General features: G+C 39.2%; 1 protein-coding gene across 2 annotated transcripts in view; it reads right to left on the reverse strand.

The window, feature by feature from the left end:
• Positions 1-1381: 1381 nt before the first annotated feature.
• BARD1 (BRCA1 associated RING domain 1) overlaps positions 1382-27230 on the reverse strand; it is a 90040-nt gene continuing 64191 nt past the window's right edge. For both annotated transcript variants that reach the window (XM_078329174.1, XM_008999430.4), the window contains 2 exons: positions 5305-5402; positions 1382-3908 (listed from right to left, as the gene is read on the reverse strand). In XM_078329174.1, the coding sequence (XP_078185300.1) occupies positions 3576-3908; positions 5305-5402 (431 nt within the window). In that variant the 3' untranslated portion in view covers positions 1382-3575. The remainder of the gene's footprint in view (positions 3909-5304; positions 5403-27230) is intronic.

Raw genomic sequence — 27230 nt, forward strand, 5'->3', positions numbered from 1 at the left:
AAATGAACAGGAGAGGCTACACAGATGGGCAGACTTTACCAGTGCAGATGGGATGGTAAGAAATAAGAAACTAGGGCCTGGCTCTGGTTGTTGTTCGGCTAAAACCAATAAAGTGAAGAGGGAGGACACCCAGCTATAGATGTGCAGGGGACACAAGAGCCAGGACACTCAGGACGGACACAAGCTGGGATACCAACAGCCAGTTATTCATGAGTGTGCTGACAGTGGTCCTGGAAGGTGAGTTGTGAATGTATACAGTGTGCTCAGCACTTTCACACATATTTAAACCCAGGTGAAATGAATAGTATTCCCAACCTTTATCACCGATGACACAGGTTAGATGGTTAACAAAATCCAGGTCTAACTTCAAAACCTGTGCAGGACCCTCCACAGGGCTGGAGACTTAGTTATTAACCCTTTAAGCCTAAAGAACATGCTTTTCCCGCTTCTCTCACATCTCCATTCTAATAGAAACTTACAGGTATCAGAAAATGCACCTTGTGCCTTACAAAGCTACACAAATAATCAATGATCCCTAATTCGTCAGAATGTCTGCAGTTTAGTTAGGGAGGCATAAGCCTTAGTTGACTAAAAGAAAATTAGAGCTCTTAGCTGAAGATAACTTCTCAGTAGTTGTTTATTTAGGTAGTGTGAGGTGCACATCTTTGAAAAGTGTTGACTTATGAAGACATACATTGAGTTTACAATTTGTAGCTCAATATATCTTCAAAGAAAATGGTGGCTGTTAGTTATTAAATAAAACAAGCATTTGTTCCTGCCATTTTAATACTTGCAGGGTAGGAAACAGAACAGAGAGTTGTGACTGTCATAAGGTCCATGAACCTTTAGAATACAATTAACCCATGGAAGCAATGACAGTTAATGCAGCCCTACTCCCTCCCGTAAATGGTCTCATTTCCAAAGGAAACATCAAACCTCCCCAAATACAATCCTCTAGGCAGACGTCACTTATTAAATTCACAAAGCAGGTGCAAAAAAAAAAACCTGAGACAGATGAAACACTTGAAAAATTCTATTTACTAAAATTCAAGTAGCTAAACTACCTCCTAGGTGAAATCAGTGAAAACCCTCACACACTGCTCATTTAACCTTATTTTAATCATAACTCTAACATACTTCCCATCTGGTTTCCATTTCTCAGTGAAAGAAAAAAAAAGTTAGATATGGTCAAGTATTAGCAGAGAAAGAAAAATCGCTACTAAATGGCAGCTGTCAGGAAAAAGGGAAACAGCTACAAATCCAAGTAAACTAGAAAACAGCCATGAGAATGTGGAAAAGCTACCGGCTTCTCCCTTGTATAGAGCCACAAAGGAATCACTGTGTAACTGATGTTCTTAATGACGATTCCAAACTATCAAAGTTTTACTGTATTCGGAATAATTTAATGTAATAAAGTCTCTAGTACATGTCAGAAATATTTTTATTCAAAATTAAAAAGTGCTATGTTCAAAAAGATAACCTTTTGTTAGTTGACAGATTTCCTCACAAGTCATGTTGAGCCTCATTCTTCAACAGCACAGAATAAGCCAATTTTATACAAGACACAGATACATGAAAATGTAAATAACTTTAGTGATTTATGGTAAATAAAAAGGAAGCTTGAATCGATGATTAACAAATAAAATAATTACATATGTATCTACACAGAAAATACAATCACAAGTTTCAAGAGCTTAACACAAACTAACTGCTGTCACAATAAATATTTAAAGAAAGCAAAGATGAAACTGCTTAATACTTAGGGGAGAAAAGGAGGGAGGGGTGATAAACCAAGATAATGAATGAAGAAAACTGAGCAAGAGACCTCAAAGGTGTCTTTACCAACAGGAAGTCAGATGCAAGGAACAGACACAAACCTGTCTCAAATGTGACCTATGAGGCAATAGAAAGTGACTTGAAGGCAGTGCTAAATAAAAAATGACAACCAAAACCCCAGAGAGTCTTAAATTATTTAATCCAGACATTATCTAACCCCTCGGATTTTTGTTTGGTGCTATGGTGTTCATCATTCTCCATCAGAACTAAACGTGGGACAAATACATTACTTGTTGCAGAGAGCGTTTCAGAGCTAATTCATCCAGCAAGGTCAGGGTCAAAAGGCTATTTTGTTCACACAATGTATTTCTTGATATGAAAAAACAACATGTCAAAGAAAGAATTGAAGCAAAATATATTTTCAAAGATAAACAGAATCTCAAACTTTCAAGTAAGTACATCTTAAGATGCTGATGAACTTTGGAGATTCTCAGTATTTTAAAACTAGGGATATTCTATTTCAGTAGTTATCAAACTGTTCTCTTCTGCTCATGAGGGACCAAACTGGAAGGTCTCTCAGTGTCTCCTTCCCCAAGCCTTTGTTTAAGTATATTCAATATTCAATGTCTAGGAAGGAATTATTAAAGAATTCTGTTTCTTAAAAAAATGTTTCAAAATAATCTAATGTATCCTTGTCTGTTTGTGAATAAGAGCACCCAGAGCAGAGTAACCTCCCCCAGTCTGGCCATTCTCAGGGGGTATCCTGCCCACTCACTGAGGCCTTGCCTCTTTGATATTAGTAAGTCCTCCCCCTCTTATTTCTACACTTACTGTATGGCCTTTTGTATGATCTGGAAAAAAACCTATTCTAAATCAAGTAATCACCAACTTCTGCTCCCAGGCCAACCTAAAAACTTTAAAAAAACTTTACAAAGGAAGAATTTAAGACCTTCAAAATTATTTTAGAAGTACCAACAAGGTCTACCAGAATAAGACTGCTTCTTAAAGTAATGATGTTGGACTGACAATTCGCTAGACTAGTCAGACCTTCTAAAAACTGATATTAAAATGTGTTAAAATGTTCTAAGTATATACACATAAGTAGTAGACAAACAGAGTTATAAATTGACAGTTATAAGCAAATGTACGGAATGAAAACATGTACCATGAACTCAGTATTGATTTTTACCACCAAAAAAAAAAAAATGTTAAGAATAAAATCATGATTTCCTGGTGAATATACAGGATAAAAAACAGGGATAAAAGTGTAGAAACAGACTACAAAGTAAATTATAAGGAAAAAAAAAACCCAAAAAATAGGATAAAGACAACTGCAGATAGGAGAATCTAACATCTATGGTGGCACATTTAAGATCAGATACTCTCTTTTCAATAAAGCCAAAATAAATTATTTGATAATATTCTGTTTACTAAAAAAAAAGCAAGTTTTTTAATGGTGGCAGGTATAGATTTTACTAAGTAATGATATCACTTGTCTATTTAACCACGAGTCTGGTGTCCTCTCATTAATCTTTGATACCCAATAATCTGAATAGAAAGACATGATGAATCAAAAAGCATGCCAATTTTAAAAAGAAAATTCCTTAAAAGCAATTTCAGCATCTAAATGGTAAACACAAAGTGAATTCCTAATCTGACATTAGACTTTTTGTTTTTAGTTCAAAGACAAATATGAATGATTCTCCCTATTTGTAAAAATGTGGACCTAAAAACAGTACAATGACTGGGCTCTCACAAACTGTGAAAGTTGAATTCGAAATGTTCATCTGGTATAATATTCAGTTGTCAAGAGGAAGCAACTCAAAGGACATCACACAGTCTATAAACCAGCTGGAAGGAGCCATCCAGACTTTGCCCTGACGAACCCTCTCTGGGCGATAATTAGACAAATCCTCATAGATGATATACTGTGTGCAGAAGCGCTGATCAGAATCGGGTCTGGCATGGTATGCAACTGTATTGATGGTCTGAGTCACGTCACTGTCTGGCTTGGGCTTTCTACTGAGGATCTGGCCCCCACCTGCAGTGACGAGCTTAATAAGGTTGTCCTTTGGATGGTGTTTGAAGGTTCCCCCCAAATAGAAGTAGCATCCATCAAACAGTTTTGGCAACTGAAATAATGAGAAAACATTTGTTAAAGGCAGATCAAAATACTATATTTAAAAACACTGAATATGAATGAGGAAAATAAAAATACAGGTTGAGTATCCCTTACATGAAACATTTGAACCAGAAACATTTCAGATCCAGAAATTTTTGGATTTTGAAAAATTTGCATATACACAAGATATCTTAAGAATGTATAAAGCCTAAACACAAAATTCATTTATGTTTCATGTACACCTTATGCACAGAGCCTGAGTTAATTTTATACATTATTTTCAATAATTTTGTGCATGCAACAAAATTTTGACTGTGTTCTGACTGTTATCTGTCACATGAGGTCAGGTGTAGAATTTTCCACTTGTGGCATCACGTCAAAGCTCAAAAAGTTTTGGACTTTGGAGCATTTTGGATATTGGATTAGGGATGCTCAATCTGTAATAATTACGAGCAGCTATGAAGCTATTTAATGAGGAATTGGGATAAGTTATATTTCAAGCATACTAACTGGATCAAGAAAAATACTTAGGCAAATAGGGCTTTCTATTTACAAGTTTTACCCTATGATTCAGTGACTTTCTCAGTTCCTTTCCATTCTTGTAAAATTTTAGATGTGCTTGGTATAAAGAAAAAAAAAAAACAAAACTGTTCATCTAACTTTTTTCATCAGGATGTTCATGCTTATCTGGTGGGACTTAAAGCTCCCAAAATTCCTAGCTTATTTGAAATAGGCTTCAGAGACACCAGGCCAAATGTAATTAAATTACAAGATTAACAGCTTTTCCATGAACCTCCTCTGCCCATCCACATTCAGGCCCCTACATATTACCAACCTAAGGTCCTCAGGGCAGCCACTGTGGGAATGTGCCCTCCACAGTTCCAGAAATGTATTCACAGGGACAAAGAGATTTTTGTAGTGAGGCTAGATGTCCAATCAGCTATGAAACATACTTCTGTGTGCTCTTTGGAAATAAAAAAGTTTCATAATTCCCTCTATGGAAATTGTCTTTGTCATTTCCAATATACTTATATATATCAACAGGATAATGCAATATTATCCATTAAAACTGCAGTATGTGGCCATAAAGACATATGGTAACTAAATCCGAGCAGCAGCTGTAAGTCTTCTTTCAAGCTACTTCCTGTATCTGAGATTTACCTCAGATTCTGAAAGGTTTATGGGAATGTTCAAGATGCCAAAAATCCATTAACAGTATGAAATTATTACCTTCTGGATTTTATTGCTCATCGTGATCATCTTTCAGAATCAAGTGCTTGAAATAAGCACAATTAAAATTTTAATCAGTCACCTGTAGTTGTTGAAAGGGCAGAAGTTTTTCCTGATGGTGATAATAACGGTATGTCATAATAAGAACAATGAAAGTTGTATTAAAAGAAAAATACCAGCTGTTCTCTGTTGAGCCTGCTTCTCTGTGGACCTTCAGGAATTTCATACTTTTCTTCCTGTTCACATACTATTCTTCGCAGACATGCTTTTACCCCTGACAAAAACACAAGAATTAAAGCAAAATAAATATCAAGAGAGCATTATTTCTCTCTCATTAAAATTAAGCAATTTACCTAAGTGGTTTTTCTTCTCCATGGTAGTTTTTAGGTGTTATTCTAAAATACAGACAGCAATCTTACTTATCCCAAAACAAAACATAATAAAATTGGTTTTCCATATAAACAGAAGATTTTAAAAATTCTTTGGAGGATTAAGTAATAAGTTAGTACTAAACACTAACTGTAATTTTAATTTCCTCTCTAAAAAACCTAAGCCAGGATACTATTTCAAACACAAAAAAGTCTACATTTTCACTCATAGCAATTATCCAAAATTAAGGTGAATAAAAAGTCCACGAGGCAGTCCTGCCCACAAGAACCTAAACTGGGCACTTAGCATCTACACTGATCTACACTGCTCATTTTGGCAGTTATATGTCTAATCGTCTGTTAAACTGTAAGTGATTTGACATGAAGGAATGCGCATGTAGCTCAGCTAGCCACACAACAGGGGCTCAACAGTGCTTGCTAAAATACACAAGCAAAGCCTGGGATACGATTGGCATGTGACAGGTACACAATTGAGATCAGCAGTCTAGAGATGATTTGGCTGGGCTTTGCAGGAAAAAAAGCATTCTTTTGATGGCTTAAGTCTGTTCACAGCTTCACGTTAAAAAGCAAGAGCAATAATAGAGACAGCTCAGCCTGGTATGTTTAGAGTCATTCTACTGCCTGGCACCTGGGTGGGGAAGCCCTAAGTAGGGCCATTGGCTGGCAGCCAGTACCAATTGTCTCGCTAGGTTCTAGAAATGAAATGAATCCTTGGGATGCCCAGAACCCATCATAAAAGGCAGGACATGGTCAGCTTCAGCTAGAGACGACATCTTGGATGTTGCCTGTCACCATCAAGCAAGGGAATTGGTGGCATGGATATATATTGATCATGCTTCTGTTTTGATGTCACATAACTAAACTAAATTTGAGATTTGGAGTAGAAGGACTTGGCTATACCAATTACTTGTTCTGGAAGCTTCCTTGCCTATGGAAATAAAAAAATGAAAACAATGTTTTTCAAGGGCTTCTGTGGATAAAATGCAAGAAGCATTCCAGAAACTAGATACTATAATGAATTGTCTTTATTACAAAAACAAACCCTCCATACAATTTTTTTAATTTGTCTTTGAGACTGTTTTGCTCAATACCTCATTTTATCACTGAGGTGGGAATATATTATTCACTTATGCATTCTTCAGAATTTCATATACTCTTCCATAGAACAGGAGTTTTATAGCAGAGGGTACTGGCAAAGTGGGAACAGTAACTCAGGTCTCTCCTTCACTGTTCAGTGTTGTTAAACAAAGAAAAAAAAGTTTTTTAAAATTCACAAAGGACACAGCATTAATAGCCTATATTCACACCAATAAAAAAAAATTATACGGCACCTGTAAGAGTTCAGTGTTACACATAGTTTTGATATCCTGTTATCACTTGGTATCTAATGGCTTAAAACCAGAAAACAAAATATGGCTCTGTAAACATATACTTTAGATTGAGGATTAGACATGTATGTTGAAAATATACTACAGTGTTATGGATACCTCTCGAAAAATGCTAGTGATAAAATTCTGTGCAGCTGATCCCTACTATTTCAACAGTAAAATGAGTCTAATACAGGAGTGTAACGACTACTTGGCATGTAAGCTAAGCATATGCCCGGAAAAAGGTTCCTTTTTTTTTGGAGACAGAATCTTGCTCTATCACCAAGCTGGAATGCAGTGGCACGATCTCAACTCACAGCAACCTCTCTGCCTCCCAGGTTCAACCAATTCCTTTGCCTCAGCCTCCCAAGTAGCTGGGACTACAGGTGCGTGCCACCATGCCTGGCTAAGTTTTGTATTTTTAGTAGAGAAGAATTTCACCACGTTGGCCAGGAAGGTCTCAATCTCCTGACCTCGTTATCTGCTCGCCTCGACCTCCCAAAGTGCTGGGATTACAGGTGTGAGCCACTGTGGCCAACTTCAGGGTTCCTTTCTTAACTGAAGTATGGCCAAGAACCAACAGGTAATCTGCTATGCAGAACTGTCCTGGGATTGCATCTAATATAAACTTAGATTCATTTGTGTAGAGTAAAATGTCTCTTGACCTATAATGATTATCTTGAGAGCAAAAATTTATACTGGAGAAGATTTTAAAAATGCAATATTTTTCCAGAGTGAGTGACAGTCCACTTTAGACTGACACTTTATAGCATAACCAGTTTTGAACTTTCTTCATTATTACTCCAAACTGACACAATAACAAAACTCTTTCTCTTTACAGGAGTCAATCTACAGAATTTGTTGTAAGTGACATAACAAAAAACTGGTACTTTCTGAGAAAAAAAAAGTGTTTGAACCCTGTTTATAGAACGCTTTTATCCTAATCTTACAACTTAATTTTTTTAAATATCTAGAATCAAATTATTTGAGGTAGAAAAGACGCTTAAAAGCCAGTCCTACTTTCTTGTTTTATAGATTTGCAAAGTCGAGTGCAAAACTATGAAGTGACTTACTAGATCACTAACAGCAAAGTTTAAGTGAAGCCCTTCCTAACAACAGACTTCCACTTCGGTGATCTTCCTGTATTATATTTACAGGCCAAGATCTGAAATGCTTGGAACCAGAAGTGTTTTAAAATTCAACTGTTTTTTGGATTTTGGAATATTTGCACATACATAAGGAGGTATATCTTGGCAACAAGTCCCAAGTCTAAGGAAGAAATTCATTTATGTTTCATATATGCTTTATACAGATAAAATTTCATACATTCTCTTTAATAATTCTGTGCATAAAACAAAGTTTTGTCTGTGTTTAGACTGTGAGTCATCACGTGAGGTCATGTTTGTCATGCTGGCTAGTATTTTAGAGCATTTTGGATTTTTAGATTAGGAATGCTCAAACTGTATTAAACACCTCTTATGTACAAAAGAGGCCATAATCTCTTCCTGAAGAAGAAAATTCCTGCTGTTTCCTGTCACTTTATTTCAATAATCTAACCCTGCACTTTCATTAAAATTACAATGCTCTATCTCAGACTGCTTAATTTTAAATAAAATTTTATTGCTTTATTTTCCTCTATCAACAAGCAATTCATTATCAAATTTAATTTTTCAAGCACATTTGAAATTACATACATGTTTTAAAGATGCTTAGGATGGCAATGAGATAACCTCAAGTCATGTTACATATAATAGCAAAGAAAACTCCCTACTCCTGACCAGAAATTCTAAGAACTTCATATTAGGTAAATTTCTGTTACAAAGTCAGTTAAAGAACAAAGGTTAATAGCTACACACAGACAAACATAAGAGGATTCATTTTTTGAGATTCAGCTTTTCTCTCTTTTCTAATTTAAAATGACTAACCTTTCAAAGAATAACAAATGTGGGAGCATATTTGACTGTCAGAAACATAATTAAATATTTTTATATTTCACATTTATTTCAAATGTTAAAATAAAATGGTTTTTGAATAAAAATGTTGGAATGTAAAGTTGTTTCTAAAAATAATGGAGGACCAATATATCTTAAATATTTTATAAAAAGTCAAAAATTCTGGAAGTATTAATGATTTACATGTATTAGTGAAGTGGTATTCAAAAATACTAATAAAGCAGGAAATAATACACAGCCAGAGTTTTAATCATTTATAAAGTTCTTACATTAAACAAATATAAAATGGCAATATTAAACATGAAAAGAAAAAGTAGAGTGTCATTAAGAAAATATGGAGTAAGTTGTTCTGCTGTTACTTCCCTGGGTAGAAATTGAGTAGAACCTGCGAAAAATTTATTTGATTGTATATGAGTTTATTTTACGGTGTAAATACTATCATACAGAATTCTCTTCTTATAAATTGTCAATAGAGAACCATGATTGCAGTATCATTTTATAAAAACTATGAATGCCGTGTTACCTAATACCCATCCAATGAGTAAAGTACCTTATTACAGGTTAAATGTGTACAATGTCCAGGGCTCTGAAAGCTTCAATTTTTCCATAATTAAGAATGAAGTATTCATAAATCTGTTTGGAAAACTCTGTCCCTGTCGTGAAAGCCCTCCCCCTCCCACACGAAGGGACTCCCTTATCTTTCACTCTACATACCGTCCTGGCCTTCCCACCCGGCCACAACCACCTCCTGCCCGGCAACCGGCTGACCAATCACCACCTGCCTCATCAGCTCTCCCCAACTTCCTGCCTCCCGGCTTACCGCCTCACAGTTTCCCGCCGCCCAGCTTCCCGCCCAGTGGTTTAAACTGACCAACCGTTGCCCGCCACCTCGGCTCTCTAGGCTTCCCCACTCCCTCAGCCCTACAGCCCCCTATAAAAGAACTCTGCTCCTCTGAGCAATGTGGCCATTTTCCTGTTCTTCCCGGCTGGTCTGCCCGGAGGCTCTTTCCTCTCAATAAAGCCTGAACTTAAGACTTTCTTCTAATCTGCGGCCTGGTTTTTTCCCAAACGAGCTCAGTCCTCCCGCAGAGGGTAGGTCGGACAAGTGGTGCCGAAACCCGGGAGCTGGGGTCATTGGCCCGGCCATGGCCCCCTCCCCCGACCTACCCAACATTGGCCCTGCCACCTCTACGCTCCGATTAAGGTAAGCCAAGCTTTTACTTGCTTTACCTTCCCCCCCCACCCCTCCTCCTACAGCACGGTTGCAGTTGCTCCCCTCCAGCGTTCCGCATGGACTCCTCGCCTAGTCTCAGCCGAGCCGAGGAAGTCCTCCGTTCCGGCTCCAGGAGCCTTCCAAGGGGTAGCTGCCAGACGGGGGACACCCCTCTGACCGCTTCCCTAACCATACTTAACTGTACTCCGGGGAATTTGCAACGAAAGGGGATGCCTTTTCTTTGCATCTACCCAACCACACCGGAGGGTCTGTAGCTGCGCCTGCCATGGGAAATTTGGAGTCCAAAATACCTTCCAGCACCCCCCTTGGGTGCTTGCTGAGAAATTTTACCAAATTGGGATACTCCCAAACCCTCAGAAAGAAAGAGCTTGTCTTCCTGTCCCAGGTGGCTTGGCCCCAATACAAACTCAGTAACCAGTCACATTGGCCCCTGACTGGCACTTTCGATTTCAACACCCTCCGAGATCTCGACAATTTTTGTCGCTGCACGGGCAAAGACAATGAAATTCCTTATGTTCAGGCTTTTTGGGACCTCCATACCCACCCTGACCTAGGTTCTTCCTGCTCCACCTACCAAACCCTCTTAGCTCGTACCCCTCGTAAATCTTCCTCCACTACCTCTCCCCCTCCCTACTCCTCACCGGAAGATCTGCCTGAACATCTGTCCCCTCCTGCCAACCTCGGCAACCAGTCACCTTCGACAGCACGCCCTTCCCCCACTCCCTCTGCACCTTCTACCTCAGAGGCCATGCCTCGCTCTTCCTCCACTCCCTCTGGGCCCCCTCCCTCGGAGGCCGCACTTCCTCTTGCCTCTCTGGTGGCGGCCCACACCTGCTCTCACCAACCAACTATCCTGGCCCCACTCCGAGAAGTAGCAGGCGCGGAAGGTTTAGTCAGGGTCCATGTTCCTTTCTCACTCCAAGACCTGTCCCAAATTGAGAAACGTTTAGGATCCTTCTTAGCCGACCCGTCCACCTATATTAAGGAATTCCAATACCTCACTCAAGCATACAGCCTCACCTGGCATGATGTCCGCGTTATCTGTACCTCCACCCTCACTGCAGAAGAGCACGAGCGCATCCTAGCGGCAGCCAGACACCAAGCAGATAAAGATCATGCTATAGATAACCAGATCCCCCTAGGCCCCGAAGTAATCCCAGGTGAAGACCCCCAATGGGACTATCAGGCTAGTCGAGGGTCTGATATACCCAAGAGAGACTGCATGATTAGATACCTCCTCAGGGGAATGGATACTGTATCTAACAAAGTTGTAAACTATGATAAACTAAGAGAAGTCACCCAACTACCCGATGAAAACCCTGCCCTGTTTCTCACCCGTCTTCAAGATGCCCTTACCTGCTTTACTCGCCTAGACCCAGCCTCACAAAACAGGGCGACTGTCCTAGCATCTCATTTCATATCTCAGTCCGCCCCTGATATGTGAAAAAAACTGAAGAAGGTAGGAGATGGCCCCGAAACCCCTATACAGGACTTGGTAAAAATGGCCTTTAAAGTATTCAATGCCAGGGAAGATGCGGCTGAGGCTGCCCGCCAAACTTGCATGAAGCAGAAAGTCGCTCTACAGACCCAAGCCCTAGTAGCAGCCCTTCGGCCGGCAGAAATAACAAGGGTAAAGCAAATACCCACACCCCTCCCGGGGCGTGTTTCAAATGTGGAAAAGAAGGGCACTGGTCAAAAGCCTGCCCCCAGCCACGGCCTCCTACCAAGCCCTGCCCTATTTGTCAGCTCATGGGACACTGGAAGTCGGATTGCCCTAACTCACCTCAGGCCTCAGTTCCTCAAAACTCTGGCAAGAGGGGGCAGCAGGGTAACATCCCCTGGAGCCAGGCTTCTGCCTCAGCTGGTCAGGAGCCAGGCATTCAGGAATCTCCAATCCCAAAGCTGTTAGGGTTCAGGGATGATTAACAGGGCCCTGGCTCCTCAACCTCAGTTACCCTTGCTGAGCCCAGGGTCATGTTCCAGGTAGCGGGTAAGAGCGTACACGGGGGCTACCTACTCCGTTCTTCCCTCCTTTTCAGGCAAAACCACCCCTTCCCAGGTCTCTGTTATAGGAATTGATGGGTCCCCCTCCACTCCTCACCAAACTCCACCCTTAACCTGTCTGTTTGGACCTTCCATTTTTACCCACTCCTTTCTAGTCATTCCCTCTTGCCCTGTACCTCTCCTAGGGTGAGATATCCTAGTAAAATTGCAAGCTACCATTACCTTTCCACACACAGAGACCTTCCTCTTACCCCTCATCGCCAACTCACCTTCCCCCCTTCCTCCAGCCGAACTCCTCCCTGACATAAATCCCAAAGTATGGGATACTGATACCCCCACTGTAGCCTCACACCACCAACCCATACTCATACACCTAAAAGACCCCACAGCCTTCCCTTCTCGCCCTCAGTTTCCTATCTCCAAAGTTCACCCCCTCGGCCTCCTACCTATCATAAATAAACTGAAAGCTCAAGGACTACTCATTCCTGCAAACTCCCCCTGCAACACTCCCATTCTGCCTGTGAAAAAGCCCTCAGGTCAGTACCACCTGGTTCAAGACCTCCACCTTATCAATGCAGCAGTCATTCCGGTCCATCCAGTAGTCCCCAACCCCTATACCATCCTCTCACATATCCCACCGTCCACAACCCACTTTTCAGTCCTAGATCTTAGGGATGCTCTTTCTCTATCCCGCTACACCCCGACTCCTACTTCCTCTTTGCTTTTACCTGGAAAGATCCTGTCACCAATCTGTCTCAACAGTTAACGTGGATGGTCCTCCCTCAAGGCTTCCGGGACAGCCCCCACCTGTTCAGCCAGGCCCTGGTGACAGACCTGCAGCAATGTAACATCTCCCCTTCTTCCTTACTCCAGCTGGATCAAATCTTTCCCCACAGCTTATAAAACCGCAGGAGCTGTAGCCGAGCACCTCATCCGGGACATCATTCCCCGATTCGGCCTTCCTTCTACCATCCAGTCAGACAACAGACCTGCCTTTATTTCTAAGATCACCACTGCTGTTTCCACATCCTTAGGGATTCAGTGGAAACTGCATGCAGCCTACCATCCCCAATCCTCGGGTAAAGTAGAACAGGCCAATGGCCTCATCAAAGAACACCTAACAAAACTTGCCCTCGAACTCCGCCAGTCCTAGGTTACCCTACTTCCTATCGCTTTGACAAGGCTCTGAGCAAGCCCCTGGGGCCCCTCACAACTCAGCCCTTTTGAGCTGCTATACGGACGGCCCTTCTTACTCTCCTCCCCCCTACCACTAGACCCCCCTCCTCTATCTACCTACCTGCCCTATTTCACCCTTCTCCGAGCTCTTCTCCGAGAACACAATGGTGCAACAGAACACTTTTTAAAACCCTCAACCCCTCTACACTCCCACAGCCTATGCTTACCAGTAACCCTCGTACCCCGATTAACCATTTACTCCACAGCAGAGTTCCAACAACAATTCATACATCATCGTGTATGACGGGCTGCCTTTTTACCCCTCATAGTAGGTCTCTCTCTTGCAGGATCAGCCATAGGAGCCGGACTGGGGGGAGGAGCCCTAGCCCACTCCCATCAGGCCCTAGCACAACTAACCTCTCAATTTCAGGCCGCCATCGACAATTCTGCAGAATCTTTAGCCTCTCTCCAAAGACAGATCACCTCAGTGGCTCAAGTCGCCCTACAAAATCGCCGGGCGTTAGACCTGCTCACCGCCGAACGAGGAGGAACCTGCATCTTCCTACAGGAAGAGTGCTATTACTACATCAATGAATCCGGCCTAGTAGAAACCCGAATTGAGAACCTCCAGAAACTCAAAACTAACCTGCAGAATCAAAAATTCTCAGCTGAAGCCACGGCGTGGTGGTCTTCCTCTATGTATACCCTCTTGTCCCCGTTGCTTGGCCCCTAATAGCCGTTTGCCTAATCTTACTTATTGCTTCTTGCTTTCTACAGTTTCTACAGCAGCGCTTTCAAGAACTAACTCGAGTCACCATCCACCAAATGCTGCTCCAACCTTACCCCAAACAAGTGCTGGGAGCAGACCCCTCCCCAAACATCCAGGCTCCTTAGGGAAAAGAAACCTCTTCAAAACCTCCTGTCGACCCTTGTCAGCAGGAAGTAGCCAGAGAGACAACCGAGGCCCCTGTTCCCCCTCCCTTTTCTTTAAGGAGTCGGGAATGTTTAGAAAACTCTGTCCCTGTCGCGAAAGCCCTCCCCCTCCCACACGAAGGGACTCCCTTATCTTTCACTCTACATACCGTCCTGGCCTTCCCACCCGGCCACAACCACCTCCCGCCCGGCAACCAGCTGACCAATCACCACCCGCCTCATCAGCTCTCCCCAACTTCCTGCCTCCCGGCTTACTGCCTCACAGTTTCCCGCCGCCCAGCGGTTTAAACTGACCAACCGTTGCCCGCCACCTCGGCTCTCTAGGCTTCCCCACTCCCTCAGCCCTACAGCCCCCTATAAAAGAACTCTGCTCCTCTGAGCGGTGCGGCCATTTTCCTGTTCTTCCCGGCTGGTCCGCCCGGAGGCTCTTTCCTCTCAATAAAGCCTGAACTTAAGACTTTCTTCTAACCTGCGGCCCGGTTTTTTCCCAAACGAGCTCAGTCCTCCCGCAGAGGGTAGGTCGGACAAAATCACAAGGGCTAACCAATCCAATGCTAAAAATCACACACCAATATCTTCTGGTCAAAAGAGAAAAAGACATTCTTATTTTCCTCTATCAACAAGGAATACCAATGTGTTCTATTGTAATAGAATACCAATGTATTCTATTTCATTTTCTTTTTACTTTTCTATCTTTAAATGACCTAGGACACAACTGTTTGTTCTAAGGAAAGATCCTGATAAAAATTACTGTGATAACAGCTACTAAAAGTACTTGTATCCTTCCTCAAATCCAAGAAGACCAGTATAGTCAATGCTCATTATCTGCAGTAGTTATGTTCTATAAAGAAGCTGTGAACACTGAATTAGTGAATAATGAACCACTGCTGTTAAAGGAAATACAGGGTTAGGTTTCTGTGAGTCTCTGCTTCCAGCATTTTCGTCAACTGATCAATACTTAACTTTGTTTTACGTATGTTTCTGTTCAAACGCATTATTGATTATATACTGTTGACTCATTAAGATTAAACTTAGGGCCAGCAGTACCACAACTCAGGCCTTGACAGAGCTGAGCTAACACGGTATTCAATATTTTCTCTGAAAAGCACATCACAATCTTCTTGAGCTTAGGGACACACAATGGTATGTCAGCACTACAGAGCTATTTTAAACAATAAAAACACCAGCAAAAACACAAAAATGCAAAAAACCTGGCATCAATAGACTGAAAGGGCCACTTGCTTACAGTGTGAGAGCTGAAAAAAGGAGACAAAGTATCATCCTGTTTGACCTCAGCTGGAGACATACTTCTTTGGCAACTAAAGTTGCCTCACTACTCTGTACATGTCTACAAAAGCACTGTGAGTACTGATTTGGGGATTACAAAAAAATTTTCCCAAGTAAGAAAATTCACAAACACAGAATCCACAAACAATGAGGATTTACTCTGTATTACTTCCAATTCAGGGGAGGGAACGGAAATGCAAAGAATTTAACTTGCTTAAAGCCATTCAGCCATTAAGTGGTAGAATGGGAATTTGAACTTAAATCTGCTTAGATTTCTAAAGGCTGTTTATTTCACAATGAAATATAACTTCCTGGTACAAAAGATAAACCTTGGGTATTATCTTAGCATGATGTAAATATGTCAAATAGTTAAAAGCTGCTTGAATCGAGTGTTCCAAGATGTTTTTTATTATAAAAAGGTCAGAAGACTTTAACAACTGAGTACTCCATTGTTCTGAAAGCAGAAGTCTGTCAAAAGACTGAGTCTTTGCTGAATTGGGATGTTAATGTATATTCAAATTCAACACTCACACTCAGGACGTCTATAATTACCCATCATGTCAATCTTAATTTGTTAGTTTTACCTGTGCTTTATTTGGTGCTCATCTCTCTCTTCCCCATTGTCTTTAATATAAAAATCATATTCACCCAAGTTTGCTAAGCTGAATTTCTGAATCTTAGGATTTTAACTTATCATAAATGTGCTTTGAATATTGTTTTACATATAATAAAAATTATACTCTAAAAAGGGCATACATTTTAATAACCACTCACTGAATTAAAAACTACCTTTCTAACAAAGCTAATATAAAATATTCATTGTACATTGAAAATGAGACTCAAAATTCTGGACTAAGTCAAAATACCATACTAGAAGCATTACCAGTGTGCTGGAATTATGTCACAGACAGTTTCTACATTAAACACCAAACCAAAAAACATCAGCAATCCTGGGGAATCGTTGACTTAACTCAAATTCATTACTTTACATGTAATCTTTCTTTACTTTCTTCATCACTTAAGCACGTATTCCCCTTCCCAATGATATTTGCAGAGCATTTGTAATTGTATCTTTAACTGAATGAATATGGTGGCACATAAAGCTGAGAACTGAACACTCTTAAGATTATCTACTGTATTAAATGAATGGCTAATGTCTAACTGCAGCACTGAGAAAAATGGGCTGTGCTTATGCTGGCTGCTTATCCATTTTATGGGTTTATTTGACTCATTATTTACAAGAAATATATTAAAATGACATCTATTGCTCCTGACATTAGTCAATCAACAAAATTTAACCTTAATAGATACTAGAATCCAATAAGTATGGCATCAAGAAAAATGAGATGGCTGATATCGACTGGGCAGCATAGTACTTCCATGGGGAGGAGCCACTGTAAGCCTTAATTCGTTAAATATTCAGTCATGGGAGTTGTGTAGTAAGTTTCTACAAAGTAAGACAAATACAATGCTCTAATCACAATGAGTTAAAGAAATACATTCCTCTAATATGCTTTCACTCCAAGCAACAATCTGCAAAATTCCTATGCCACCTAAGACCAACTAGAATGAAAGTAGTTCTTTTTCTTTTCCTGAAAACTAAGTAAGTTTCCAGGTGTATCACTACTTTTGAATGTTGACAAAGTGTTTTGTTAGAGTTGCTATCATGGCATAGAAAATCTCAATAAGTTTTTCAAAGCTGAGAGTGACATCTACTCCAAGAATTGTGTGACTCAAATACCTACAAAAGCCAAATAGATTACATAAATGCGTGAGAAACCTGGTGTGAAGTGGTAGGAAGCTATGGAAAATGTAACAAACATCAAACCTAGACATAAAAATTAGTTATGTTGGACAAAAGCACAGACATAGTATTTGCTTCAGCCCTAAGACTCCTCAGCCTGCTGATTTGAAACTTCTGATGCTTTGTATAATCAACCTCTTCTATAGATTTAAAAAACTGAAGTCCTAAGAGATTAAAGTGGCTTTCTCAACATAACTGAGATGAGAATGGAAATATCCTCCAAGTCACAGATCAAGTTTTCTTCATCTTCATTCTTAGTTGGATCAATGTGTTCACTCAATCTGATGTGCTGAGGTTGCCACTCTTATTAATTTGTACCCTAAGTTTCAGAATGACAAACTCCATAGATATTACCATAGTCACAAATTCGTATCAACTTCCTATTGACCCTTTTTTAAGACAAATCAATTAAGTTGATTTACTAAAAAGTAAAATAAGAATGAAATGCTTTAAAATAAAATTTCAGCAATTCGAATGGTGATACATTATCAGTGCAATGGAAGAATCTACCAGCCAAACATTACCTAATTAACAAGCCTAAATAATGACTAATACTTTAAGGTTTTATTTACTCAATAAAAGTTAAGCAATCTGCAGCAAGAATTCTTAACCTATTTTCCATTTAAAACACAGATACTTCTTAAGATTTAATCTATTTTATGTTTGTGATAAACAGTTAAAGTCCATGATTATTCCATTATCTGCCACTAAAATAATTCAGCAGAAAAATGAACTCTTACAATTCCTTCTGAAGAAAAAAGAAACAAAAAAAATACAAGACCACATTTTAGTTAGCTTTCTTGGCGAATACTTTCCTTACTAAAATTACTTTGCATGAATAAGTTATGTTATTTACGTAAACACAACTTTTGCATATGCCAAAATGATGCATACTTGAAAATATGTCCAGCCACTATCCTTACAAAACGTATGCTTTATTTCATCTTTGTTACTTTTCATATGTCCCATTATAGTTGAAGGTTTTGACTGAAGCTATCAACTTTGCAGAAATAAAGGGATGAACTACTTATCTATTAAAACTAAGAGATTCTTTTAGCCTAGGTATATTCCTGATGATGTCCTCCATTTCATGTAAGCTCTCCTTTTTCCCTGAGATTTTATTACTTTTTTACATATAGGTAAGCAGCCTCATTCGTAAAGTACTGATTAACTCAAAGTCATTAAGATATCTCTGTCTCCCTTAGCAAAACCTGAAATTTTTGCATATTAATGTAGCTTATACATTCCAGGGCTACAATTTTCTGTAAAGAAACTTCTAGTATACGGAAGGTATTCTTTTATTCTGAATTGCTCTTTCCTCCTATCTCATAAAAGCATATATATCAGTAGATGTATATTTCCATTTTTAGCTGCATGGACCACTGATGATGGTCATGGATTTATATTAAGCTTACTTTTTCCCTAATTAAAAAAAAAAAGACAAATAAAAGGAAGTTAAAAAAAGAAAAAGGGGGGGAGGGTGTTCCTGAATCCACAGTCACACAAAATTGAGGGAATACAATGAAGATGGAAGAAAACTTCAAAAAGGAGATCTGTTAGATGTCCAAAGTAGAAGATTAACTTTGCCTGGTAAGCCATACATAGAATTTTCTCTTTTCAAACCCCAGAGTATTAAACAAATCCACATTTTAAAGAATTTTTAGGCTAGACATGATAGCTGGCACTTGTAATCCTAGCATTTTGGGAGGGTGAGGCAGGAGGATAGCTTGAAACTAGGAGTTCAAGAACAGCCTGGGCAACCAAGTGAGATCTTTGTCTCAACTAAAAGGATTAAAAAAAAAAATCAGCTAGGCATGGTGGTGAATGCCTGTAGTTCTAGCTACTCAGGAGGCTGAAGCAGGAAGGTCACGTGAACCCATGATTTCATGGCTGCAGAGAGCTATGACTGCACCACTGCACTCCAGTCTGTGTGACAGAGTGGGGGAGGGAAAAAAGCGTTGCTATTCTTCTGGAATTAATGGCTATTTGTAACTGAAATACCTATGGGAATCAGAATTAATCACTTTTACTCAATACCAAATATCCTTTAAAAAAAATTAAAATACAGAATAAGATATCACTACTTTATGTGAAAACAAAAGTTCTAATAAAATATGTGATTAGATCTAAACTAGGGATTTGTGTCATTCAAGATAACACTATATAAGTAAAATAAATATTAAAGAATTTCTCTTTTGATTCTATTAAAAATCAACACCCAGATTGTAAAAGCAAAACAAGTGTTTTGCAAATGATTTTTAGACTTTTTAGTCAAGTAGACTAAAACAGCACTAAACTTTATTAAAAAATGAAATCACAATTGGAAACTGACAACGATGACAAAAATGGAAAAACAGTAGCACACTGTTACTGTTACACACTGTCACATTACAGTGACAAAAATTGTCACTGCAATTTTTGAAAAACTTAAGTAAAAAAACAGAGAAATGAGCCCAATATTTGAAATTCCATAGCAAAAAGTGAAAGGACAATGAGATAAAGGCTGAAAATATAAAATAAAAGGCGTATTGTTCCATTTAAGATTTGAGATATCTCACTAAATACTGTCGCAGATCATTAGATTCTGGCTCCATATAAATATCACTTAGCAATATTTTATTTTTGACTATGTTATAGTTCAAATTCTAGCTATCAGCATATTTACATGTAAAAAACATTTTTTCACATGACAATATGTGTAATTTGCTATTTTTTTTCCTTTTTATTGCATTTTAAGTTTTGGGGTACATGTGCAGGACATGCAAGATAGTTGCATAGGTAAACACATGGCAGTGTGATTTGCTGTCTTCCCCCCTGCTATCCCTCCCCAGCTCTCCCCCCACTGTCCCTCCCCTATTCCCCCCAATAGACCCCAGTGTGTAGTGCTCCCCTCCCTGTGTCCATGTGTTCTCACTGTTCATCACCCGCCTATGAGTGAGAACATGCGGTATTTCATTTTCTGTTCTTGTGTCAGTTTGCCGAGAATGTTCTCCAGATTCATCCATGTCCCTACAAACGACACGAACTCATCATTTTTTATTGCTGCATAATATTCCATGATGTATATGTGCCACATTTTCCCAATCCAGTCTATCATCGATGGGTATTTGGGTTGGTTCCAGGTCTTTGCTGTTGTAAACAGTGCTGCAATGAACATTCGTGTGCATGTGTCCTTATAGAAGAACAATTTATAGTCCTTTGGATATATACCCAGTAATGGGATTGCTGGGTCAAATGGAATTTCTATTTCTAGGTCCTTGAGGAATTGCCACACTGTCTTCCACAATGGTTGAACCAGCAGTGTAAAAGTGTTCCTATTTCTCCACATCCTCTCCAGCATCTGTTGTCTCCAGATTTTTTGATGATCGCCATTCTAACTGGCGTGAGATGGTATCTCAATGTGGTTTTGATTTGCATCTCTCTGATGACCAGTGATGATGAGCATTTTTTCATATGATTGTTGGCCTCATATATGTCTTCTTTTGTAAAGTGTCTGTTCATATCCTTTGTCCATTTTTGAATGGGCTTGTTTGTTTTTTTCCTGTAAATCTGAGTTCTTTGTAAATTCTGGATATCAGCCCTTTGTCAGATGGGTAAACTGCAAAAATTATTTCCTATTCTGTTGGTTGCCGATTCACCCTAATGACTGTTTCTTTTGCCGTGCAGAAGCTGTGGAGTTTGATTAGGTCCCATTTGTCTATTTTGGTTTTTGTTGCCAATGCTTTTGGTGTTTTGTTCATGAAGTCCTTGCCTACTCCTATGTCCTGAATGGTTTTGCCTAGATTTTCTTCTAGGGTTTTTATGGTGCCAGGTCTTTTTTTCTTTTTTTTTTTTTGGTTCTGTTTACGTGGTGAATTACGTTCATAGACCAAGTCTTATGTTTAAGTCTTTATTCCATCTGGAGTTTATTTTAGTGTAAGGTGTCAGGAAGGGGTCCAGTTTTTGCTCTCTGCACATGGCTAGCCAGTTTTCCCAACACCATTTATTAAACAGAAAATCCTTTCCCCATTGCTTGTTTTTGTCAGGTTTATCAAAGATTGTATGGTTGTAGATATGTTGTGTTGCCTCCGATGCCTCTGTTCTGTTCCATTGGTCTATATCTCTGTTTTGGTACCAGTACTATGCTGTTTTAATTACTGTAGCCTTTTAGTATAGTTTGAAGTCCGGTAGTGTGATGCCTCCTGCTGTGTTGTTTTTGCTGAGAGTTGACTTGGCTATGCGGGCTCTCTTTTGGTTCCATATGAAGTTCAAGGTGGTTTTTTCCAGTTCTGTGAAGAAGGTCATTGGTAGCTTGATGGGGATAGCGTTGAGTCTGTAAATAACTTTGAGCAGTATGGCCATTTTCACAATATTGATTGTTCCTAACCATGAACATGGAATGTTTCTCCATCTGTGTCCTCTCTGATTTCGTTGTGCAGTGGTTTGTAGTTCTCCTTGAAGAGGTTCTTTACGTTCCTTGTAAGTTGTATTCCTAGGTATTTTATTCTTTTTGTAGCAATTGTGAATGGCAGTTCGTTCTTGATTTGGCTCTCTTAAAGTCTGTTATTGGTGTATAGGAATGCTTGTGATTTTTGCACATTGATTTTGTACCCTGAGACTTTACTAAAGTTGCTTATCAGTTTCAGGAGTTTTTGGGCTGAGACGATGGGGTCTTGTAGATATACAATCATGTCGTCTGCAAATAGAGACAATTTGACTTCCTCCTTTCCTATTTGAATACGCTTTATTTCTTTCTCTTGCCTGATTGCTCTGGCTAGGACTTCCAGTACTATATTGAATAGGAGTTGTGAGAGAGGGCATCCTTGTCTAGTGCCAGATTTCAAAGGGAATGCTTCCAGTTTTTGCCCATTCAGTATGGTATTCGCTGTTAGTTTCTCATAAATAGCTTTTATTATTTTGAGATACGTTCCATCAATACCAAGTTTATTGAGGGTTTTTAGCATAAAGGGCTGCTGAATTTTGTCAAAGGCCTTCTCTGCATCAATTGAGATAATCGTGGTTTTTGTTTTTGGTTATGTTTATGTGATGAATTACGTTTACAGACTTGTGTATATTGAACCAGCCTTGCATCCCCGGGATGAATCTTACTTGATCATGGTGGATAACCTTTTAGATGTGCTGTTGCAATCGGCTTGCCAGTATTTTATTGAAGATTTTTGCATCTATGTTCATCATGGATATTGGCTGGAAGTTTTCTTTTCTTGTTGAGTCTCTACCAGATTTTGGTATCAGCATGATGTTGGTCTCATAAAATGATATGGGAAGGATTCCCTCTTTTTGAATTATTTGGAATAGTTTCAGAAGGAATGGTAACAGTTCCTCTTTGTGTGTCTGGTAGAATTTGGCTGTGAACCCATGTGGACCTGGCCTTTTTTTGTGTGGTAGGCTCTTAATTGCTGCCTCAACTTCAGACCTTGTTATTGTTCTATTCATAGTTTCGGCTTCCTCCTGTTTAGGCTTGGGAGGACACAAGTGTCCAGGAATTTATCCATTTCTTCCAGGTTTACTAGTTTATGTGCATAGAGTTGTTTGTAATAAATATCTGATGATGGTTTGAATTTCTGTGGAATCTGTGGTAATTTCCCCTTTATCGTTTTTTATTGCATGTATTTGGTTATTCTCTTTTTTCTTTTTTATCAATCTGGCTAGTGGTCTACTTTTTTGATCTTTTCAAAAAACGAGCTCTTGGATTTATTGATTTTTTGAAGGGTTGCCTTGGGGTTGCTCTTCTTGCGGAATATCTTTGTGGTGTTCTCTGCATTTCCTGGACTTGAATATTGGCCTGCCTTGCTAGGTTGGAAAAATTTGCCTGGATAATATCCTGAAGAGCATTTTCCAGCTTGGCTTCATTCTCTTCGTCACATTCAGGTACGCCTATCAAACATAGATTAGGTCTCTTCACATAGTCCCACATTTCTTGGAGACTTTGTTCATTCCTTTTTGCGCTTTTTTCTCTAATATTGCCTTCTCATTTTATTTCATTGAGTTGATCTTCGACTTCTGATATCCTTTCTTCTGCTTGGTCAATTCGGCTGTTGAGACTTGTGCATGCTTCACGAAGTTCTCGTGTTGTTTTTTAGCTCCATCAATTCACTCATATTCCTCTCTAAGTTTTCCATTCTTCTTATCATTTCCTCAAATCTTTTTCAAGGTTCTTAGTTTCTTTGCATTGAGTTAGAACATGTTCTTTTAGCTCACAGAAGTTTCTCATTACCCACCTTCTGAAGTCTGATTCTGTCATTTCATCACACTCATTCTCTGTCCAGCTTTGTTCCCTTGCTGGTGAGGGATTGTGGTCCCTTGTAGGAGGTGAGGTGTTTCAGTTTCGGGTGTTTTCCTCCTTTTTGCGCTGGTTTCTTCCCATCTTTGTGGATTTATCCACCTGTCGTCTGAGTAGTTGCTGACTTTTTGATTGGGTCTCTGAGTGGACGCCCAGATTGTTGATGATGAAGTATTTCTGTTTCTCAGTTTTCCTTCTAACAGTGTAGCCCCTCCGCTTTACAACTGCTGAGGTCCACTCCAGGCCCTGCTTGTCTGGGGTACACCTGTAGCAGCTGCAGAACAGTGAGGGATGTTACCAGTTTCTTCTTCTGCTATCTTTGTCCCAGAATGATGCTCGCCAAATGTCAGTCTGACCAGTCCTTTGTTAGGTGACTCTTTGGATATATGGGGGTCAGGGAGCTGCATGAGCAGACAGTCTGTACTTTATAGGAGCTCAAGTGCTGAGCTGTGAGCTCCGTTGTTCATTCAGGGCTGCTAGGCAGGTACGTTTAAGTCTGCTGCAGCAGAACTCATAAAGCCCCTTTTTTTCCTCAGGTGCTCTGTCTCGGGGAGTTAGGGCTTCATTTATGAGTATCCGTTGCACTGTCCTGCCCAGCAAGGAGGTAGTCTAGTCAATACCTGCCTGCCGAGGCTCTGCCCTGTTGCCATGGGCTACGCCCTGCTGCCCAGTGTAATTCCCTGTAGTCCTGTTTATATGGGTGTGGTTAGAACTGCCGTGGCAATGGTGGCCCACCTCTGTATTGGCGAACTCTCTCTATTATGACGGGTTGCCTCAGCAATGGCAGGCTGCGTCAGCAATAGGAGAGTACCTCCATAGGGGCGGAATGCCTCAGTAATGGCGGTTCAGCTCTGCTTGCCATGAAACTCTCAACCCCAAGCGTTTCCAATTGCTGTTTTGTTTGTATTTTTGGGGGTGAGACCCGCTGAGCCTGATCACCTGGCTCCCTGCCTCAGAGCCATTTTGTTTTTTTTAAGTTGAACGGTTGACTCTCTCCCAGGTGTTTCAGTCACCTGCTGAAAGGGCACCAGGATCTGTGTGATTTCCCATGCAGTGACCCACTGCGCCAGCTCAAACATCGCTGCCCGGGAATCTCCTGGCCTGGCTTACTGTTTAAGTCCCGTTTAATCAGATAAATGTGTTAAACTGCCTTCCCAAATCTCAAATTGCCAGTTTAACAGGACAACCAGACCAGTGTATTTTGTACGGAGTGCCGCTACACTGCGGCTCTGGCCGAAACGGCCACATGAGCCGAAACAGCTGTGCTGTCATCCCGTGGGGTTCCTACACCTGGGAATTTCCTGGTCTGTGGGCAATAAAGATCCGTCTGTAAATGTGGCGTCCACTCACCCTCTGCGCTTTCACTGAGAGCTGCAATCCTGAGTTGCTCCTATAGCGCCATCTTCCCCTTCAGGATCGTAATTTGCTATTTTACTTAATGAATTGAGAATCAGGTCAGACTCTATTGCAAAAATATATTATGATATAATAAATTTTTCTAAGGCAAAACTTGGGTATCAGTTCTAAGACCCTGTATTATGAATAAAAATATCAAAATAGTCTGTCTCTTGTATTATTAATAATATCAAAAGTATCTGTCTCTATAAAAGTATGGTTAAAAAACCAAACACAGTCTAATGTCCAAAAATTCTCATAATTATTGGAAAACTCATGTTCAGTGTTCTTTCTTCTCATATACTAGAAGATCAAATTTTTATGTAAAAATTTCTGTTCTGACTAGGACAATCACCATAATGAAATGTATTTGCTGGGTATGCATAACAGGTATAAAAGACCTGGTATATCAGATGGGAGGAATAAATACATGAAGGTTCTAATTTCCCTAATGAAGACCAAAGCCCTAACCTACCCAATTAATCTTGAAAAGTGAAAATACTTCCAATTAATACAAATTGAAAATATGAATGTATTAATTTATTCCTAGAGAATTTAAATTTGATCTAACAGGCACATATTATTTTTAAAACTGCTATAAACAAATAGCCTAATCTTTAGTAACCCAGCAATTTACTGCTGTTTCTCTTTGTTATTTTACTCACATGCATGCACACATTTACGTACATTTGAAATGTGAAGATATAATTGTTTAATATGTTTAAAATTTAAACAATTTTATTTTTCATCTTTTAGTCTTAATATTTATCATATAAAAATGAATTTTATTCCAGAGAATATCTTCAAGCATTTCAGAATTTTCTTTATCTTTCATATTTAGGTTACATTCCCTACTTCTTGCTATTAGAAGTAACACTGCAAATCCTCTTTCTTTCATCTGTATTTCTTGCTTAGGGTGAATTCTCAGAACTGGGACTATTAGATCAAAGGATGTTAATTTTTTTTTTATTCTTAGACAATCTTTGGCGAAGGTCTTCTGTCAGCATAAAGTTGCCTAATCAATCTTAGTTTATAGAAATGCTTTGGTATTTTTTTTTTGTTTTTTGATAATTAGCAAAGTTTATATAGAATAAAGTTGTATTTAACCTTAAAATTCCATAGTACTTTCAGTATCCATTTAAAGAAGCAAATTGTTAGAATTTCTTTGAAAACAATACTCTGTTAGCCTGATTATGAGGTTATTTATTAAATGATGATGTAATGATTGTCTTCTAGGGTTTATCTCTTCTCAGCTAAAGCAAAAATAAAAAAACACTCAGTTTAGCTCTTCTCCCATCTCACAGACATAAATCCAGTGTAAAAGGTCTGGCACATTCCTTCAGTAATTCCCTTAGGTGCTGGAGAATTTTACAACTTCTACAGCTGCAATTTTATTTAAACTTAGATGAGAGTGGAGAAGAGGGAAAGATTATTAAAGAAAAGATGACAGCCATCTGTATTCTCATTTATAATAAGGTAAAAAGAGAGGATATAGAGTTAAATTTCTTTTAGAAAAAAGTCCAGGATAAAAAAATATTTTGAAAGCAGTGTACTCAAAGAACACATCAATAGAAAACATTTTATCTTGGCCTAGTTTGCATCTTTAGGACCCAGTTTCATCTTATTCATATTCTATGAGATTAATAAAATGACTTATTTATATATCTTCTATTCTTTCATTCTTATCACCTCTTTAATACCAAAATCACCCTTATATGAGGGTAGTTACTAATGACTTGTGAGAACTTAGTACCCAAACTAGGACTAAAGTAGAGTCTCTCCCACAAATTTGATGTTGAAGAATGGACTTCTCTTAGTCCTAGCTCCTATTTCTGTAAAATGCAAGATAACTATCATTCTGTAAAATATCTGTAAAAGAAATATAAGACAGACTGAATGGTCTGTAAAATTATGGCTTAGTCTCAGAATCTTCATGCTAAGTCCATTAATTGTGGCACTGTAAGATACTATGCATATATAATATAAGAAAATAAGAGATATTAACCAATTAAGACAGACATTTCAACAGAAAATATACCATAGTTAAATTTGGACCCAATGAATCCCAAGCTTTTGTATAATTCTTTTTGTTAAAGTGTTTAGTTTGTAAAATGAGTTTATTATCTACAGAGAAAATTATGAATAAAATTCCTCTTGAATCTATTTGATGAAAAATCCCATGAAAGGCTAATATGAAAGTTTCTGGAAAGTTAATCCAGTAAAATTGTGTGTTTTACTGGATTAACCAGCAAGTTAAAGGACAGACTCAAACACTAGACCT

This window comes from Callithrix jacchus, chromosome 6 (assembly GCF_049354715.1).
Source record: "Callithrix jacchus isolate 240 chromosome 6, calJac240_pri, whole genome shotgun sequence".
NCBI lineage: Eukaryota > Metazoa > Chordata > Mammalia > Primates > Cebidae > Callithrix > Callithrix jacchus.